We start from the raw sequence: 12,553 nt of genomic DNA on the forward strand, positions 1-12,553 counted from the left end.
AGAACACTACAGGAAGCTGCAAATAGCAACCACATCCTTCAAAAATATAGGTCTCAGGTTGTGTAGGATGTGCACCTCATCTGTATATGACTTTGTGCTGTCTATTGTAGTGTGTTTTTGAGCAGCCATTGTTACAAGACATTATAAACATGAACGACTGGTTTCAGAGTAGGCTATTGTGTTCTGCAGAAAGGCTCCGTACTGTAAGCGGTAAACGCACATGGTAATTTTAATAATGGTTTCAAACCCTAACCTGTAAAAGTGGTTCCCAAAAGTGGGTCCCCAAATACACGTGAAATCACCCCAAAAAAGAAAAAAAAGTATATATATATTTTATTTAATGAAAACAAAATCCACTATGGGACTAGAAACGTCATCAGTAAGATCATTTTCCACTGTTCGCTCCGTTTACTGGCATAATGTAGGATGATCTGAGATGAAGTCCTACGCTTGACTTTAACCACTAGATGGTCCCACCTCCACATTATTAAACCTGTAAAAACATATGTTTAAAAAAAACATAAAAAATAATGTTTTAAAATTGACAAATTTATGGAAATCTAAAGCAATAAAACATGCACGTTTGTTTGTGTTGAGTATGAAATTTCATACATCAGTCTTTTATGGCTCACATGCTACAGTGAGAATATGGAGTACTGTATGAGAAGAGAAAAACACTATAATCAAATAAACCTAAGTTGATTCAGTCCAGTAAGTGTTCATCTTGTTCAATATTACTAACAATAAAAGTTATAGTTATGAAAAACTGTAAAGATTTGATTTGAAGGTGGACATTTTTAAGCCCTTTTAAACAGGTAAACTATCAAACAGATGACAGCAAACAGGTAGCAACAGCATTTACTGGGGCTTTTGGTTTTAAATATCATGGTTAAAGTTTAATTTTAAATCCCAAATATTAGGGTTACGGGTAATTAAATATTAGGGCCAGTTGCATAAACACAGCCACTAAAACTCTTATGATCAAGTCTGTCCAACTCAGTAGGTCAAGTGGTAATCCGTTTTTATGAAACTTAGGCCTAATAAAAAATTATAAAATAAATAAATGTTTTTAAAAAATAACTAATTTGTTAGACTGGTTCTGCATAGGTATCTTTTTTATTAGCTGGGAGAGCCTATCCTTGACATGCTTAACTGACTTTCAACTTGCTGCATTTTGAAACTCAAGACAGAACAATTAAAGGCATGAAGAATAAAAAAAGAAAGAACAGGGACGTTTTCAAATAATAGATTTATTTTCCGGAGGCCTATAATCACGGAATGGTTGTGAGAAATGATCTTAAAAGTCACTTTGATGTAAGAATGCTCAAATTCCAGACAGGTTTTCATGGGAAACTTTAAAGAAGTTTAGGAGTCTTGTGACAGCCTCAACTGTACCAGCACGAGCAGTGTAGTCCTGGCCTAATGCTCCACTGAACTAATCTAAGGAATGAGATTCCTGCTAATCAGCTTGTTTAAACAGAGTCGAACTAAAAAACACAGAGCAGGCTTCTTCGATCAACCAACCATGACCAGAGAGAATCACATCGAATCACAAGCTGCAGTCAAATTATGTGGTGGAGGACAGTGGTGAGGCTTGTAACTTCGTTCCAAATTGATAAAAACACAAAATAAGTAAAGGACCCCCAAACATGATGATTCCTTACAATATAAAAGGCAATTATATGGTTTTATGTAGAATGTGAGCAAATATTGAGTGTAATAGCCTATTCAGATTTTGTTTTTAGTTCACATAACTAAACGCTTCGGAGACCGTCAACGGGTCGTGGTAATTGAAAGATTGTGAAGGAAAAAGGATATTCCATTGCTTTAACATTCGATGACAAAACTTACTTGCAAGTGAATGTTTACATTTTGTGTTCTCTTGCAAAAGTTCTTTGGGAAACGCAAAAGGTTTGCGAGCGAAACTCAAAGTTTCTCGTTTGAACACGAACGTTTTATGAGCAAACGCAGTTTCTCCAGAAGACAGACGTTTTATGTAAATGCAAATCGTGAAATCTTTTTTTTTTTATCACCCCCTCACTCTGGCTCTATAATATGTAGATTTGTTTTCCATTTCTTTCTAATAGCAGGGCCGAATGAAAGTAATATAAAATATAGTAGTTTTTGGAAAAGGACCTTACTTTTTTTTTTTTAATTAAATTATAAGTTTCCAATAATAGCATTAACATGCTAATTTTGATAGCCCTAAAAATGCATTTAGTAAAATCTCAATTTCCACAGACCCCAGTTTGGAAGAAAAAAAAAACAAAACAAAACAAAAAAAAAACAATCATGCATGTGGAGGTCAGTTAAGAAAAATCATAATTTTTTAAATATTTTAAGCTTTTTTTAATTAAATGTTTTTAAAATAAAAAATAACCAATTAATTGCAAATATGTGTAAATTTGACCCTTTAAATTGTCAATTTTGGAACCAAAAATGTAGCATTTGTTTAAATAACACTAAATAAACAAGTGTAATCGAGGAGAGGTATGAACATCTTTACTTCTTGACTGCACAGTGGTCAAAGATAGTAAGCAGCTTTAGGCAAAGAGAGTTGGTTTAACTCAATTTTCAATTTTACACAATTGCTCAACATAAAAAAAAAGTGCACCGGAACAGAATGGGACAACAAATTCAGTTAGAATTACAATCGAAAGGCAGGCTATGGGATAAACAAAGTAAACATCTGGGGGATTCAATGCTTTTTAAATGAAAAATTTACAGTATTGCCATTAAATATTGTTTTCCCTCGCTGGGTTTATCCAGTGCAACATGAATCACAATAATCCAAACATAGGAATCCAAAAACAAACATTTCTCTTTGGGGGAATTTTGAATATTTTTCACCACAAGCGAAACGTAAACTTATGACTCCAGTAGTCATTTGGCTTTTCCGCCAAGGAAAATGTAAATGCATGATTCGAAGAGGGACACAGCATACCAATGAACAACTTAAACACTTAACTTAAACCTTTTTTTGTGCCAAACTGCAGTCTGCTGTAGGCAGCCCTGGCGTAATTACTACACCGCTAATTGCATCCCCTGAGGGAGTGAACGTAAAATTCCCTTGGGAAAGGGAATTTGAAAATTTCAAATAAAAAAAATACCCTCATACTTGGCCATTTACAACTCATCTGCCAAACTAAATCCAGAATGCAAACATGTGCATTCCTCATATTAAAATAATGATTTCTTTCATCTGTTAGCCAATGCACATGGCACAGCCGACTTTATGAAGCAGTAGCACTTATGTAATATGCAGGTATTGTACAATTTATTTACACATTTACATAATGAAGTTAAGCATAAGGAGGCAAATCTTACAAGTTCCTTATTCTTTTCCTGGCTGGTGTGAGTCTTGATGCTTTTTCCATTGCAAATGTACAGAATTCGTCAAATCTTCAGATGTAAACATGTCACGGATATCAAGATGGAGTGATGTCTAAAGTCTAACATGAACCATTTTACTCCTTTTTGGAGGACCAGATGTCGATGAAGAATGTGATGCGGCCGGTCCATCAGGTCCGTGTGAAAGTTCCTGGACTGCCAGAGAGATGATTCCTCAGCAGAAGAGGACAAACACGAACCATCACCCTGTTCTCCGACAGAATGATTGGAGCATGGAGCACCTCTCATATCCCATTGGCGCTCATCTTGGATTTCTGTGACAACTCTGCCTCTTTAGCCTGATGGGAGAGAACAGAAAGCGTTGATGTCCAGCAGCTTATAGAACTTCTGAACTCCTTTCTGGTCTCATTAAAAATCACCGTAGAAGCTACTTTCACACTAAATCTAAGTCTAAAACAGTTAAATATGAGCTATTAAACATTTATTTATATATATATTTTAATTAAACATTCTATGGAGGCCCAAACTTGTAGGAGAATATATATATATCAGAATAAAACAAAAATAAACAACTTTTAACAATTTAATTCCTGAATTTATTTTGGTATTGCTTCAATTTTCTGTGATTTTGAAATTATGTAATTTTTTTTAATTTCCTGTATTTTTGTTTATTTCTTATATTTATTCCTTTATGTAAAAAAAAAAGTTAAAAACAATACATATAAACACTTAATACATATAATACATAAACACAGAAAAAAGTAATAACAATAAATTTTTTCCTAATATTAACATTTATTTATTTGTGCGTGTGTATATATACACAAATGTTAAATTAAACCTCTTAGAATATTACAAAAACTGCAAACTGCCATTGAAAATATTATGTTTTAATAGTTGATAGAAATTCTAAATTATTTCCCAGAGGAAACCTTTTTTTAAAACATCTATAAATGAAACTTCTGCCTAGTAACATAAAAGCAGGAGAGTCCAGTAAAATATGCATAATATTGAAAGTTATCTTGCAAAAACCACACATTGATGACCCTTCACCAATCAATAAACACGCATATTTATGTGTTCATCACAACATCTTGTAACTTACATGTATTAACTGAGCTTCGGGTGATGGCATGTCCAACCCTCTAGGTTTCTCCAACAATTCTTCTGACTGCAATACAAAAGAAGTTTTAGAAATATCATAAATTAAACCTTTTTTGTAAGCATTTCTCCTCTTGGTTATTGTTATGCAATTCCTGATTGGCTTAGATGTATTTGAAGACATTGATTGGTGACATAATAAGAGTCCTACCTTTCTGTCTTTGATGACAGGAGCGGAGTCCACCAGCACCTCCACTGAGGAGGACAGTGGGTTCCCTTTGGCAGTGGTTTCAGCCTCCACAGGAGGAGTGGCTTTCTGTGAAACAGACAGAGAGACAGTGGTCAATGCACATCAATCCATAACAACCATTAGCATACAATGATAACATATCAGCCGTCGCTTATGCAGCGTTTTGCCAGTCTGCATTTCCTCCCGATTAAGGTCCAAGCATCAATTAGTTAAGGTTTCAAAGGTCAAAGGAAATTTGTTGCAAGAACTGGGGCCACAGCTTTTAAAGCAGATAGTGAGCAGTTGACAACCTCTGGTTTAGATATACATGTATATTGAGTGTTCACCTCCAATTTGGGCACCGGTGGGATGATCGGAGGTTTAGGAGTGAGGTCCGTCAGGTACATTGCACGGGAGAGCAGCAAGAGGGACGGTGGGACATTCTCTTTCAAGTGCAGGTCCAGCCACTGAGAGACGAAGAACGCAAAAAAAGATGCACAAATCATCAATGATTCAAAGCAAAAAGAGAGCAGTGACACAAAACAGTATTTGAATGGAAAACATCATACATTTTGCTGTGAGCATTGCAGCATTATGATACCATGCCATCCATTCTATGTCAAATCAACCAAATTTAGAAAACTGAGGGCCTTTAAAATGAAGATACAAAAAAAAATCTATTTGTTAAGAACCAGAAACTAAAAGGATATCAAGATAATATCTAATACTTCTTGAGTTACAGGCATGCAAACTAGAGGCAACAAACACAAGTGCTTTTTGCAGATTTTGAACTTTTACCGTTGGCATTTAATGAAAGATTGCTAGAGTTAACACATTTAGATAACAGACCTACCAATTTCTGTGCAAAAATAAAATAATGATGCTGCCATCTTTCTAAAGACATTTTTACTTTCCCTTTAATTTGGCTCCAAATCTCAGGAGAAATATGTCATTTTGACCCCAAAATAGTGGATTACCCAGTAAATATACATATGTGACATTTAATATTTTGGCTTTCATTACCATTTATGTTTTTCTTTCTAAAGAGAAAATATTGACAAAATACAAAAATTTGGCACAGTTGACACGGAATGATCCAATAAGGAACACATTTAAGCGGGTAAATATAAGAGGATTATTTCAAAATCTGTCATATGTTTCACACTTCCAATTGGTCTACACTCTTTAGTTGGAACACAGTCATACATATCCTCCAGTAGGCAGTTTTATAACCTAGTCAGACTGGTCTGTGCACACACACCTGCTGTAGCTGCTGTCGGAGCTGATCCGTGGTCAGACCCAAAGACCTCATGCCACGACTCCTGCAGGCAGCTTGAAGCTCTGCTACATTCATTGCAGGCACACCCTCTGTGGCAATTACCTACACAGACAAACAAACAGCTGAGATCATCTCCTTAACATACTCAACCCATTCCTTTAAGGTCTAAGTGGCCATTTACACTGAACGTGTTCCAAACCTGTATGAAGAATTTCTTTTGAAGAATGTTGGTAACCAGACAGTTTACCAACATTCTTCAAAATATATTATTTTGTGTTTAACAGAAGAAAGATCCTCATTCAGGTTTGGAACAACATACAGCTGAGTACATTTCTGGGTGAACTATCCCTTTAAGACGTATGGCTCAGTCACTCACAAGCCTAGAGGTCACAGCAACATGTCGAGTCATAAATTCAGCTTCACAACCACTGTAAAGGGTCAATAGCGGTTGTCTGTGTTTGTCTCACCTCATCGTCCGCCTTGATGGTGCGCAGCTGCATCATCAGCTGGAAACGTAGCAGGTTATTGGTGCCGATTGGCTGCAGCTCCAGAAGTTTGCACAACGCCACCAGCTGCGGCCGCTCCAGATGCTCCAGCGTCAGCTCGTCCTCAAAGAGCTTGGAGAACTTCACGATGTCTTTAGTGCTGGGCTGTTCACCCGTGTGCCGCACCTTTAGCAGACGAGTTAGAAGAGTCAATCGCATCCAGAATAATTTCACTACATAGGAAATGGAAAAATGGCTTTGATGGTCAAACTAACCTGCTGAACGTAAGTGGAGAACCTCTGAGTCTCGTCTCCTACAGCTGCTTTATTCCTCCTGGCCATCTCAGCAATGGTCTCCTGCAAGAACTTGGCCAGCTCCAGTTTAGCAGCAAGTCCCTTCTTCTGTTTTTCCTCCTGGAAGAGCAAAAACAAAAAAATCAGCACTAACAGTTGCATTTTGAATCAGCAAAAAAAACTTCATGAAAATGGTTACTTTGATTCAATGGTTTACAAATCAATTACATCAATTTATGTTTACTGAAAGAGGCCCGATAAATCAAAACGAAGCCGTTTCATTAGTTTATTTGCAGATTCATTTTACACATGTTATTGTTATTCATGCAAGATTTGTTATTCTCGTGTGTCATGATTGAGGTCCAGTTAATCAAACTGAAGTCCTCAACTTTTGCTGTCATTTAAAAAATAAGACACACCTTCTTGGACTCGGTCTCAAATGTGGAAGGCAACATTTCTGGGAAGAGTTTGAGGAAAACGGGGAGCAGAAACTCCATGAACGGAACGATGATGAAGACCATGAAAGGCAGGAGCCGGAACAAGTCGGCACATGTTCGCATCAGCTGTGGAGACAATTGGGAGAAGTTTTATTCGAATAGTCAAAAACAAAATCAATATGGGTGAGAGAGACTGAGAAAAGCTCTTCCGGCCTAATCCAGCTGAGCTTTCTCTGAGGTGTAAAGCTTCTTGGTTCTGCAATCCTATGTGTCACCTTACATTATAAATCCTTGACCAAGCCCTGGTTTGTTCTAATAGGATTACCAAACAGTATTACTTTGTCATAATACTCTAATAACTAATGACACACTTTCACCTATCAAAATACTTACATCATCTTATATAAAGTAGTTGAGACTCACCAGAGAAAAACAAATAATTTGTTACATTTGTATAGCTTTTTCTGGGATCTCAAAGCGCTTCACATATGAAAGGGGGGAATTTTTATTCTTTATTATCTGGAATGCTATGCAAGTTAACATTTAGAACCATATTATAGATATCAGACTGTACCAAAGTCATTTTCTTTTTTATAAGAGCAGATAATGAAAAATATAAAAATATTTTTGTTGCAAAACCATGTTTTTTTTTTTTGGCAACATTGTAATACCATGATGATATTCTTTGAAGTACCATGGCATATTATGCAAATAGCATGGTGAATAAATATGGTAATCATGGTATCATTTCTGTACATGAAACATTGTTGTACCCATTATACATTGACATTTATGCATTTTGCAGACGCTTTTATCCAAAGTGACTTGCAATGCATTTCAAGGTACATTTGCATTCTTAGCAGTTCTTGCTTCCCCAAGGAATCAAACGCATGACCTTGGTGGTGCACTCAACTGTTTGAGCTACAGGAAAGCCTATGTTATTTATTTCTTTATATTGATGTGGATTTATTAATTGTGAAGTTAGTAAGTGTAATATAAGATGTAGCCTAAGTACCAAAAACTTAATATTCCTTATGATGGTGCCAATTTCCCACAATGACTTCATCTCTCAAATCTGGAATTTCAAAACCATAATTTTGTTTCCAGTTCATTTTGTTATCACTGTTATTCAAATTCAACTCACGCTTGTATATCATGGCAGTGCAAAGAAATATGACAAATCGGACAGATTGCTTTTATTTAAATTCCAATATTTCGTCCCAAACGTACCCTCCTCCTCTCCCTCCTGGTGAGCAGCTGCCCGTGCAGTAACCTCCAGACCATCCTGCCAGCGATTTTGGTGTCGATGCCAAGAAGACGGAAGCCATGATAGTAATGCTTGAGCTCATCCAGAACTCTCTGTCCCAGAGACTTCCTTGGCACTGCCGGTGGGGCTGGCAGTGGTTGAGTGGCGGTGGCAGCCGGGACAGCGTCACCCTTGATGGGTTCAGAACCCCCAGCGGTGTCCTTCGCCTCTTGTAGCCACACACAAGAGCTGTGGAGGGGACGTGCAGCTACGCACCCAGGGCGGATCAAGCTGGATGTGTAACAGGGGTACAGAGGCCTTGGACACCTGGGTGTGACGGCAGCCTGTCCGACGAACTCTGAATGATAGCGCACGCATGCAGTCGACCGAAGCGAAACACTGCCATGTCTTTTAGAAAGCAAGTAGGATCCTCTGAAAGAAAACGAGAACGGTGAGGTGTTAAAGCATGGAAACTTTTTCATGGTAACTTTATAATTACATGCCCAAGAACGAAAAATCCAGCTTCAGGAACAACATTAATCAACCTAGAAAAGTATTCACATGCCTAAAATGACTTTGCTAACTTTACAGGTCAAATATATTTTGAATGCAATAATTAATATATATGCTTGAACAAAAAAAAAAGGCGAAATAATTGTCTATGGTAACTGACAGCGCTGTTTTGAGCCAGAAAATTACTTAAATCAGATGACTTAGACATGTGAAGTGATTGTTTTTGGGATAGGACACAAATGTTTTGTACCAATAACATAAATGATGACCTCACCTTGATCTTGTTACAGCGAGAAGCACTTGTGAGCTGAAAACTGCCATGTTGTGACTTGAAATTGGGGTGTTCTGCAGAGAGAGAGAGAGAGAAAAAAGGGCCAATTTTAAAATTTCAGGATGTGTGCTCTTTTCTTGGATAGTAAAATACATGGCTAAATCTTTACAGGTATTAATGTAACGTTATATTTTGTATTATTTTAATGCAAACACTAATGGTAAAGATTGATTGTGTCTGTCAAAATAAAATAAAAAACACTTAGGTGTAATCTAGACTAGTTCAATTGTGAGATTAAAAACCAATGAAATGGTTGTCACTATAAGAGTTATTGTTGCTATATTCATGAATTTACCAATAGAAAATAGCAGATTCACAAATAAATGTAAAGTCATGAATGTAATGTATACAATTAGATTTACAAATATTTAAGAGTTTTAAAATCTGATAAACTTGGGGGACAAATCCTGTAAAACTTTTTATTTTAGTTTCATTTCAAATATATATATTTTTTTTATTAAAGCACATATTCACAATGTTATATTATCTACATCATACACAGGAGTATAATGTAGAACCACAAGGAAATGTGTACAGTTTGGACATAATGTGCTCTTTTTGTTTTGGAACATACAGCAATAACAAAACAAAACACACACACACACAAAAAAAAAAACAAAAACAAAAAAAAAAAACAATCCCTCTTCCCTTCCTACCCAGCCTTATCCTACCGTTTAAACTTTTTATTTTAGTTAATCTACTTTGTATTTTAATGCTTGTCTTTCTGTGGTGCTTAAAATGTTTTCGTGAAATTACATTTTATTACAAATAAGTGTAGGTAGGGAGTTTCACAAAAGAGATTTAATGAGATGTGCACCTACTATCAGGCTAACTACGGATAAAATCTGATTGTCTGAAGTATTTATGAGGAATAGATTACCTTTAATTTTTGTGAATTTGGTTCATTTATGTGAAACTTATAATTGCTATTTTTACTTGTGAATCTGTGAAAATTAATTCACAAAAACTGAAAAAGGTCATGCATCACTGCTGTATCAAAGGGATAGTTCACCAAAAAAAAAAAAAAAAAAAAATCTAAGTTTTCTAATTTACTCACCCTCAAGTTGTCCCAAATCTGTATGAATTTCTTTCCTCTGTTGAACACAAAAGCAAATATTTTGAAGAATATTGCCAGACAGTTTATGGACCCCATTGACTTACATAGTAGAAGAAAAAAAACATGGAAGATACCGTCCACTGTCTGGTTAGCACAATTATTTAAAACATCTTTTTGTGTTCAACAAAAGAAAGAAATTCTTACAGGTTTGGAACAACATGAAAGTGACTAACTGAAAACTTTTCATTTTTAGGTGAAGTGAACTTCTCTGCTGCAACAAAGCACGCTGTCGTGACGAAGCGGCGGTCGCGAGCACTGCACACAAATACTGACTCACGTGTTTCTCTTCGTCGCTAAAACAGAACACAAACATGGAGACCGACCAAAGTCACAGGCCATATTTAACTCAATACAAGTGACGTTTCATTTTACCCAAAGTTTAGATCTCAAATAGCAAAGGAATATGCATTGTAACGTTATAATATTTAGGTAACATTTACGGCCATTATGACACGGACTCGCAAAATTAAACTGCACTTAAAAAAATGCGTATGTCAACATTAACTACCGTCTCAACTTCCTAATATAATTACTCAAGAAATGTAACGTTTTAAACTATCCTAACTGTTATATAAAAAGTGTTGCGTAAGTAAAACAATGAACTTTTATGACAGGCGCTGAAGGCCACAGTAACGTTAGAGGCCACAGATTCACGATCATCAGCTCTAAACAGTAACGTTAACTTACCAGTCCAGAACCACTTCAAACTAACGTTATTAACTTACGCATTCTGATCTATGGAGACAGTCGACATACACAACATCGATCAACTTCACCACTAAAAAGCGAGAGGTTGCTTAAAAACAAATAGTTAGAGACAACGGATGGACTCGATAGGGTAGAGATGGTCTACGTGAGACATTACTGCATTAACGTTAAACAACAACGTTAACATTAACGTTAAATTACTAGCAGCTACAGTTACCTGTGAAAGAGGGTCCGTGTAGGGCGTTGTGATGGATATTAGGCTGTAACCATTGAATATACTGTCAGATCGGATGACGGGGGAGAAAAATGCTCGGCTCGACAGCGCTCCTCCTGCAGCTGAGGGTCAAATTTCCTCGGAAGCGATGGTACGGGAGAAAAACGGACCTTTTGCGGGATGTGATACTCCATTCACGACGGTATGTCACTCCTTTACGTTTAAATCTAAATAGACTTATAAATTAATACATCCGAGGCTTCCGAGTACTGTAATGTTTTGATCGGAATATAAAATGGCCTGTCGAGTAGCCTCTGACGCCCCGGTGATGCCGAACGTCCTAACTGAGGAGGATCATCCGATGAGAGGAGCAGCGTGATAGACATCCACAAGCACAAATAAACGAGCTCTACGCAATGGCAAAGCTGGCCAATCCACTGCACGGGGCGGACAATGGAACTTCCCATGACCTCATCCGTGATGACGAGGGCACAAGAGCTTCCACACCACCTGATCTTAGTTCAGCTATAGTGCAGAGTTGCCATGGCAACAGTCATGTTCGCAGTACCTAGATCAGTGCTAGCAAGGCGTTTTTTTTTTTTATTCACATGGTTGTTAGGTATTTGTGCAGAAGATGGCGCTACAATCCTTATGGGAAGGAAAATAAAATCCTAAATAATATTGTTGTTTGTTCTTATTTTTAATTGTACGATCACATTACATTACACATTTACGGTAATACAATCTGACTACTTAGTGATTACTTTTTGATTACTTATTTAGCCCTACCTCGTTTATCACATTCATTTGAATACTAATCTTGAACCATATATTTATAAAAAAAAAAAAAAAAAAAAAAAGTCAAGAGTGTGAAGTGCATTAATTATTATATTACGTGTGGGTTTCCCAGACTGGGGGTTATTTATATATACAAGTATTTAATTTCTGGAATCTGATTATGTAATACAGATTGCATGTAATGCGCGCGCATGTGTGTGCAAACTGCCCAAGATTAATTAACAAAAAATCGGTAAAATTAAACTGGTAGTTATAAATAGTCTAGGCCTCATTTAATGAATAAAAGTATTTTCCCTTTCTTTATCCATAATGCATAAAAATATCTTAAATGTTTATATAAATTCACATGTTATAATAATGTGCAGTGAATTATTGTATGCTCTAAAATAACAAATATTGTCAAATAGTTCTGCTATAATATTAAAATTATAGTAAAATTGAAAATAAAAAC

General features: G+C 36.3%; 1 protein-coding gene across 2 annotated transcripts; it reads right to left on the reverse strand.

The window, feature by feature from the left end:
* Positions 1 to 3,255: 3,255 nt before the first annotated feature.
* On the reverse strand, positions 3,256 to 11,739 carry letm2 (leucine zipper-EF-hand containing transmembrane protein 2). Of its 2 annotated transcripts, XM_039677097.2 has the most exons (12): positions 11,308 to 11,640; positions 10,323 to 10,359; positions 9,209 to 9,279; positions 8,406 to 8,853; positions 7,158 to 7,301; positions 6,721 to 6,858; positions 6,428 to 6,631; positions 5,943 to 6,062; positions 5,029 to 5,148; positions 4,664 to 4,768; positions 4,457 to 4,522; positions 3,256 to 3,689 (listed from the first exon to the last, which is right to left on the reverse strand). In XM_039677097.2, the coding sequence occupies exons 3-12, from the start codon at positions 9,253 to 9,255 to the stop codon at positions 3,636 to 3,638; spliced, it is 1,446 nt and encodes a 481-aa protein (XP_039533031.1). In that variant the 5' UTR covers positions 9,256 to 9,279; positions 10,323 to 10,359; positions 11,308 to 11,640; the 3' UTR covers positions 3,256 to 3,635. The 2 variants fall into 2 exon arrangements, with proteins under 2 accessions (XP_039533031.1, XP_039533030.1); XM_039677096.2 differs by lacking the exon at positions 10,323 to 10,359 and having other exon boundaries at positions 11,308 to 11,739.
* Between the last annotated feature and the right edge of the window lie 814 nt (positions 11,740 to 12,553).

Source organism: Pimephales promelas, chromosome 23 (assembly GCF_988280905.1).
Source record: "Pimephales promelas chromosome 23, fPimPro1.hap1.1, whole genome shotgun sequence".
NCBI lineage: Eukaryota > Metazoa > Chordata > Actinopteri > Cypriniformes > Leuciscidae > Pimephales > Pimephales promelas.